We start from the raw sequence: 8762 nt of genomic DNA on the forward strand, positions 1-8762 counted from the left end.
CATTTAGCTACCGGACTGTGAGGAGATATTAGCAGAATTTGTCTTTTATTATATTAGATTAAAATTGCTTTCCCCACTTTCACGCAAGATGTTGTATTTGTACAAAGACAGTTTGTTCTTTTTCTTAAAAGTAAAAGTGTTAATTATTTCTGGAATACTTAATGTGTAAATTGTCATATAAAAGCTTATATTCACATCATGTCTGATTCTTAAACAACAGTCCCGGTTATGTTCAGCCAGTTGGTAATGAAGCCTTGTCGTTGACTTTGAAATAGAAACTCTTTAAATTTAAGAAACAACCTTAAACCCAAAGTTTTAATTTTATTAATATTTGTATTAATCAGATTTAAAAGACACATATACAAATCAAATTAAGCTGATTAAAGAAGCAATGACTAGTTATGGTCCTGATTAATTTTTTTCTATCCAGACTCCGACAGCAAACCCAAGGTGGAGTGCAGCGTTGTGACAGAATTCACCGACCACATCTGCGTCACCATGGACGCCGAGCTCATCATGTTCCTGCACGACCTGGTCTCAGCCTACCTGAAGGAGAAGGAGAAAGGTTCGTGTCTCAACTGAAATCTTCCATTCACCCAGTTACTTCCAACTGTGCACACAAAGTCATGGGTCACCGAACACAGGTGTGGCAGGGAAATTGTCCTGCTCGTTAAGAACATGACTCATGGGGGGGGAGAAACGTGACCATGTATGCATGTCATCCCCCACTCTCTCTCTATCCCCCCTTCACAAGTTTACTGCATCCTATTCATCAAAAAAGGGGGTAAAAAGCCCCAAAAAGACATTAACAAATTAAAATAAAAAGAACATGACTCATTGAACCATCCAAAGAAGATAATAAATAAATAGAATAAATAACTAAATAAATGCAGCACATTTGTCTGCCTCTGGACCTGCAGAGCTGCTTGTGTGCTCCTGGACACATTATAGAGCAGCATGAAAAGTAGGCAGCTGAGTGTTATTTTCACACACAGTGGGGAGGTCAAGGAGTCCGACGTGCGCGGCATTTTAATGGCTTTCCTCTTGTCACAGAGGAACAAATTACCACTCTTAATGCCAGCGTCCATGCATTCTTCATGACAATTAAAATAGAGCCACCACTTTGTGCTGTTGATGGTGTGAGCAGACCGAGAAAAGAGGCAAACGCTGAAAATGTTCCTGTTGGATTTATTTTTGATCGGTGAAATCAGGCAGATGGAGATTTTAATTTGAATAGAGTTAAAAGGTCTTTGCAAATCACCTTCATATTTTTGTATATGCATTTTTTTTTACCCATCATCCATTAAAAATCACACACAGAAACCTTGCACACTGACTCCATTATGTAATTTCAAAAAAGATTCACTTGAAGATAAAATTGACTGGAGCAGGCATTTTGTGGACCTTTCATAAAAAACATTGGGTTCATCAAATCCTGAGATTAGTCAGGAACAAGTATTTTGGGTTTCATCTTTTAATCAAGGAGCTGGGAAATTTGCCTGATCGCTTCCAAATCTAGTTCAGGAAGTTAGTTTTGCAGTTTGCTACTCTACCAGCACTGAGGCCACATGAGAAGAAACGTTTCTGTGATCCTATTGATCCTGAATAGCTTTCTGGATGGACAAGAGTCTGAGCATGAATTTGGTTGACACAACGTGAGGTATTTATTTTTGGACATTTGAAAATGCTGTGCAAAGACCTTGAGTCCAAACTATCAGGGTTGTACTTTCAGGGATAATAATGAATACCGTTGTGATTTACCTCTGCATGTGGTTGAAGAATATATTTGAGACCAGAGTCCTGCACTGGGCCCGACACAATACCCACTATTATCTCCAAGTAGAAATCCAGATCCATTCGGAACCGTAGACGTACGACCTGTCACCTGGATGAGTTGTGTTCTTGGAAAGGCTTCGGGGACATATAGCAGCACCTGCATCTGTCAACGTGTTTCCTCAGCTCGCTGCCATCAGAAACTAATACATTGTGGCAAAGTCACTGAGTTCACCCCTGGCTATTTCTGTCCTCATGATCTGTTTTAATGTTCTAGCTTGAGTGGAAGTAAAGTGGTCAAAGGTGATTTCATAGGCTTTTAAAATAAAATGTATGTGACTAGGTTTCATATGAGCTGCTTTAGCTTTAGATGAGCTGCACTTCATCATTTTAATTTCTTCAGCTCTCAAATGCTACATTTATTAAATGTTTTCCCCATCCCACAATGTTTCTCACTGTGGGCACCAACCCGGGGCAGGGCTCCACTCTAGTGGAGGGTTTGATGCGACAGTCTTATCGTTTGTGTTCTCAGCGCTTTTTGCCCCCCGGATGTTTGCGGCTCGGCCGGGTCAGAAGAGCCCAACAGCCCTGCACGACGAGAGCTCAAGCTCCGGAGACAAGGACACGGACAAGGACGACGGCATTAACTACACCACCGTGGACTGGAGGGAGTTCATGTGCAACACTTGGCACCTGGAGCCGACTCTCAGGTCAGCGCCGCTTCACCGCACAGCAGAAATGTTTGGTGTTTTCTCAGCAGGCCGGCGCCCTTTATTATGACGGTATCAAATTCAGGCCGGGCACTCGTTCAAAACAAACAGGAGAAGACCCTCACGTCAGATTTTTATAATTATGCATAGAGCAAACAAGCAGATCCGGATAAACAAGGCTGTCATTGTAAATTGGCAATGGGTTTGGAGAGAAGGAAAGAAAGACTGATGAGGAAATCTGGAATTTACACTGTCCCTCTCAGAGTGACTTGATATCTTGTCATTTCTATTTGGAGGAAAACAGAGGCATGTAAAGGACAAACTCAAACTCTATTTCTATTTCGGGCTGATTTTGTTACAATTGTTGGGTCTGTTATGAAAAGAGGTGGGAGAATTATTCATACAATTATTTCCTTTCGGTATCAGCTTTATTGCTCCGAATTGTATTGTACAATAGAAACTGGTTCTGTGTGTTGTAAACGTTACCAGTTGGGCTAAGAAGCGAAAAAGCAGTGCACTATGTCTATATGTCTATTTATCTCTATCCATATATCAATATATATAGATATAGATACATTTGGCTATGCACATTTATATTATGTAGAGCATGTAATAGCAGCAATACCACATTTTAAAAATACTCTATTTGTATATTCACTCCAAAACCTCAAGATCAGGGGTGTTTTCCCTGTTTCACATCACAGAGAGATGACAAAGAAAGGCATTAATACCAGAGAGAGGATTGTCGGGCTGTGACTGGCTCTCACCCGGGAGTCTCACACACACACACTGGTCCGGAGCAGAGGAAGTTATACAACCCGATCAGACAGATCATTCCTGATAGAAAGAAAGAAATAAGTTAATTTATTACGTTTGCCGAATTTACAAGAAGGCTCAAATGATTAGGAAAAGTTGCAGGCAGCGTCTCACAAAGTTTATAAAGTTTCTCTTCACTCTGCAACTCTCAAAAGTGCACTAACACGTCATTTGCATCACAGTGAAGCAAATGGTGATCAGACAGCGTGTTTCACATGCACTTACATTGTCTGTATATGATCATTCAATGCGGCCCAGGATGCCTTGATACTGATTACTAGTTATCTATTCTAACCATCAGCTCTGAGACAAAAAACGAACAAGTAGTCCTGAAATAACTTCCTAAGTTTGAATACAAAAGTATTTAATGAAGTAAATGACTAGTGAGCCATCTCAATTCCTTCTCATCTCTATGGAGAGTTGCACTTCATGATTGACAGCTGTTTGTTTTGCCTCATGTGTTCGTGGGAATATCGGCCGATCAATCGGAGCACCCTTAATCGAGACGCAGGACTGTGTAACCTACATCTTATGTCACTGATTGAGATTGATTAGTTGAAGCGCTTTATTTTATAAGTCATTGTTATGTATGTTATCAACAAAAATGAAACGATGTAGTTGGGTAAAGTAAAAAGTCACAGAGAACAGAAGATCTTGAGCAAAAATTACTTTAAGACTCTCCTGAAGCACTGGAGTGTATGTGCTTAGCTGCTGTGAGTGAGAACATATGGACAAATCATTTGAAAAGACCAATCTCTGTTGAATTGATCCTGTGATTATTAACATCTGCTGTTTGTAAACATTTGGTCCTGACCAAACTGGACATCTCTCTCTCTCTCTCTCTCCAGGCTCATCTCCTGGACGGGACGTAAGATTGACCCGGTGGGTGTGGACTACATCCTGCAAAAACTTGGCTTCCACCATGCCAGGACTACAATTCCCAAGTGGCTGCAGAGGGGTGTGATGGACCCGCTTGACAAGGTGCTGTCGGTGCTCATCAAGAAGCTGGGCACGGCTCTGCAGGACGAGAAGGAGAAGAGAGGCCGCGACAAAGAGGAGCACTGAGGAAGGCTCAGTGGAACCACTGTTACAAAAGCTGTGCAAACTGAACATTCTCTACAGGTAACAAACACTGGATTACTGTACGGCAGTGGTGACTACTGTACAACAAACAAACATGTCCGTTCTACCTGCTAAACCCTGTAAAAATCTGCATAGTTGTTTACTGTGGTGCGTGCCACTAGCAGCTCCAACTGATGCACTTTTCAGCGGTTATTCTCTGTATATTTTGAACAAAGTAGCAAATGTTAGTGTTATTTGACTGCTTTAATGGTGAAACCCTGCCTCTTTTACCTGTTGTAAATGACCTTACTGAAATCGCTTGAAAGTTTATCTTAAGGCTTACCGATATTTCATGAGAAATGATTTCTTAAACCATTGCCTTTTCTTTGTTTCCCATGGAACACATGGTAGATAAGCTTTATGTATTTTTAGTTTTGCCACAGTTAAAGTTCCAGTGTGTTGGATTTAGGGGGATCTATCAGCAGAAATTGTATCTAATTTTCATGATTAGAATTTTCATAATTATATTTTCATCAGTGTTTTTATTACCTCAGAGCGAACACTTTATATCTACAGAGTCTCCTATGTTTCTACGGTAGCCTAGAAGAGACAAAACAAACTCTGGCTCCATCAGTTCACCTGAACGCTAGGAAGGGGAGGGGGATTTAGTTGCTTCACCACTAGATGTCACTAAATCTTTTTTTTTTTTTTTGAGGTGAACAAATGAATACGGGGAGGTTTGAGATCGTGCTAATATCATGAACTTGTTAATATGATTTGAACAATGATTATTTTATTTATGGGTCTGTGAATTGCAAAGTCTATAACATGTTGCTTGGTGTGTCAAGCATATTTTTGTCTCTTTTTTAAAAATCCATACAGTAGAACCAGTGTATATAAATGAATTTCTTAAATGTGTTGATTTCCTAACTTAATAAAAATATTGCCATTCAATTTTAATCTATGATTCTGAGATGTTCAGTTGGATGTAGCTTCCATTTTTAAAGTGATGTAAAACTTCTGTTTAAGGTCCACTCTAAAGGGTTGACCTTATTTTCTGCGTTCAGTGTCCACTGGGACCATTGTCCTGGTCACTGGTCCAGTTACATTCACAGCTAAATAGAAAGAGTAACACTAATGATGTCAATGTGACGTCATCAGGGTTATCTTGGCTTCCGCTGGCACAGGAAGTTGATGTTACCAACCGGATGCATGGAGTTTGTGAGACGTGTTATAGGTTGCATCGTGGGATTGGAAGCCAGACACTAACCAGTTACTAAAAAATCCTAATGTCCCGGCCTCTGCTCGATTCCGACGGTTCTTTTTAAGATCTCTTGTGACACTTTCGAAATGCAATTTTAAATCTTTACTGATCCCCTTAAATTAAATGAAGTTTCCTTGGCTTAAGCTATGTTATTGCCTCCATGTCGAGATGTCATTCTATCCTATTCTCGTGAAGCTGGTACATCAGGAAAATGTTTTCCATTCTTCCTCTTGTTTACTGTACCTCTCATAAAAGATGTCTTGGTGCATCTTTTTTAAACTGTCTGAGATATTAGCTTTATTTGATTCCTTCGCTCAGTCTGTTCGTACCAAAAAACTCTGCTAACAGGAAGTAGATTACTTCTTCCTCTGTGCATCTTAAATTCCACCAGATCCATTGATTAACACAAATGCGTGATGGATGAAATACTGAAATGATCTCATCATGATTTAATATCATTACTCAGGAACAGAAACAGACCATATGACCGTTTGTTCTGTAAATCGCCGGTTTGGAGACATCCAACCAAATGCAGTAACACTATCTGTCATCTGAGAGCCATGGGGGCTTGTGCTGCTCATTTTCCAATCCGTGAAATCCATTACTTTATGTGCTAGGTGTGAAGAATTTAAAATGGAACAGTGAGAATAGTCTTTTTTTTCTTTTCTATGTGCATATTGTTTGAATCAAAGCTTTAATGGCGACGACAGTAATATCTTTTTTTTTTCTCTGGCAGAAATTAGTATTTGATCTGGGTTTTTAGGTAAATGCATTAGTGCATATGTAAATCAGTCATTTTAAACAAACTCCACCAGTTTCTTCCTATTTAAAAAAAATTACATGTTCTACCCGCCCCCCCCCCCCCCCCCCCCCCTAGTTAATACAGAACACTCACTGTAAGACCCCCGCCTCACCACCGCCGCTAATCTCTGCCACTGTGATATCCACCCGCACCACGAGCCATGCTCCACTATTGGTTCCGTGCCACGGGTCTGCATTTTTTATGGTGTGTTGCCGGGTGAAGGGGGAGCGCAGTGGCACAGTGGAGAGGAACTGAACTGCGGGTTCCCTCTGTGATGTCTGCTGTGTCACCTGAGGGAATCCAGACCGCTCAGTGTGAGAGCGCGCCCCGGTCTCTGCTCTCGCTCGCCTGGGCCGGACATGGTTTGAGATTTGTATTCTGCCTGCTGCACACACGTGCCTTTGATGTTCTATTTTATTTTTTATATCTCTGTGTGGTATTTCCGTTCCGTCACAGTAAACACACTTTAACACGAGAGCCAAGCAGGTGACCAGTAGATGGAGTCAAAGGTCCCGCAAACTGAACCCCTGCCTAATGAGACAGGTTCCTGACCGTCCTGCTGCTGAATTACAAAATGGAAACAGGAGGGAACACATTCAAACTGGTGATGGTCATGTTGAATGTGTTGAATTGCCTGTCGTGCTGGCCTGGAATCAAACTGGACAGTTTCCAGTCGTGGGACATGGGCACAGGGAAGAATGTCCTGTCCTGTCGAGGAAAACTGACTGAAAGCATGAAGTATCATTAGTTCTGGGCTCAGATTGTTAAACATTGGGAAAACATAGTTGTAATGTGTGAGATGTTTAAAACCGTCTAAAGATCCTGCTGAAATATGTGTGAATATTGTATCTGCAGAATGTGTAGGTTTAAAACATACAGGGCTTTTAAAGGGGTTTTATGTACAAAACATTCTGGTGCCAAACGTGAGATCCTTCCTGGAGCAGATGCTGAGATTCGCCTGCCAACAACTCCGGCCATCGGAGCAGCCACTTCTCTGTCCATCACTACAACGACCCACTGACCGGGCTGGAGCTAGGTGTTAGCATGCTAACATCCGTAACTTGCTTTCCAATACTAAGATATGAATGTTACTCATAAAGTCTCTGCTAGTTTGGTGATTAAACAGCTGTTAATGTTAGTGTTGACTATGTAGCGTTAGCAGAATCATATCTATAGCTCATTTTTGCAGTTTTAGAAAAAATACATATCTCTTTCCAGAATGATGTGTTTTTTGTGTGTATGTATCTTTAAAGAGAACCATTTCCAGCTTAATTAATCAGTAATATGGATTTTGAACAGAAATGTAACTATAATTAGGTTAAAGATACATTTTTGAAGAAATTGGTAAGTATTTCACAAAATAATTCACTTTTTAAAGTTACATGACAGAATCAATACCCCTCTAATGTCCAGTACATTAAATATTAAGCTATGGTTATAGGAGATATACACTTAGCATAAATACATGAACCATTAAGTCTGACTTCAGAATTAGTCCAATTGACAAGTTGTAACAAACTTTAAATTATTTCTGTATAGATATGGAGCTGGTGTCACTTTTCTTATTGAACCTTTTTATCATCTTTGTTGTAAGCAAAGCATTAACCAGGAATATAACACGATCTTAAAACTCAATAAAATAAAAGAGTTGTTTATTCGAATTAGTAAAGCGCTTCAGTTTGGACCCGTTTCTCTGTTTAGAATTTGAACAAAGGGTTAAAGCTGAAACTTGAGATAAAAGCATCATACGAAGGGGATAGTGCTACATGCAGAAAAATACATATTGTAGAAATACTATAGTATAAATCACTCATTCTAATCAGTATCACGATTAATGACTTTACCTACTTTACTTTATTTAATCTAGACATAATTTTTTTTTTTTTACAAAATATAAAAACATTTCAAAAAATAATCATCTTGTGTGCTACCTCCCAGCCTGACAACACAGTTAACACTGATTGTCTTTCTATAAAAACTATTATCGTAACAAACCAGATGATTTCAAGTTTTTAATTTTCTTTTTTTCAAGAGCAATTTTTTCTCATCTTTTTTTAAATGATCAGCCTGTTCTGAATGTCCTCATTAGCCTAATAAGGATAGAGCCTAAGATAGAGCAGAGACCCACACCTCTATGAGTGTTTGAATGCTCTCCAGAGTCGTCTCCTACATCTTGCCCTGCAGAACAAATGTGCCCGTGTGGGATAACGACCGATCTGCATTCAATTAAACCCCAGAGAGTGTCATTATGACGTACAGCAACTAAACTGTCCTAATACAAATGAGCAGACTGAGATCTGAGCCACTTTTTGATTGAGTTTCTAATTGCTTGTTC

The 8762-nt window shown here is 39.9% G+C and overlaps 1 protein-coding gene across 1 annotated transcript in view; it reads left to right on the forward strand.

Moving 5' to 3' along the window:
- Positions 1–5321, forward strand: part of kiaa1109 (KIAA1109 ortholog) — an 83605-nt gene extending 78284 nt beyond the window's left edge. The window contains exons 88-90 of the mRNA XM_053435026.1: positions 431–565; positions 2306–2483; positions 4148–5321. Coding sequence (XP_053291001.1) covers positions 431–565; positions 2306–2483; positions 4148–4364 — 530 coding nt within the window. The 3' untranslated portion in view covers positions 4365–5321. The remainder of the gene's footprint in view (positions 1–430; positions 566–2305; positions 2484–4147) is intronic.
- The last annotated feature ends 3441 nt before the right edge of the window (positions 5322–8762 follow it).

This window comes from Pleuronectes platessa, chromosome 11 (assembly GCF_947347685.1).
Source record: "Pleuronectes platessa chromosome 11, fPlePla1.1, whole genome shotgun sequence".
NCBI classification, from domain to species: Eukaryota; Metazoa; Chordata; class Actinopteri; order Pleuronectiformes; family Pleuronectidae; genus Pleuronectes; species Pleuronectes platessa.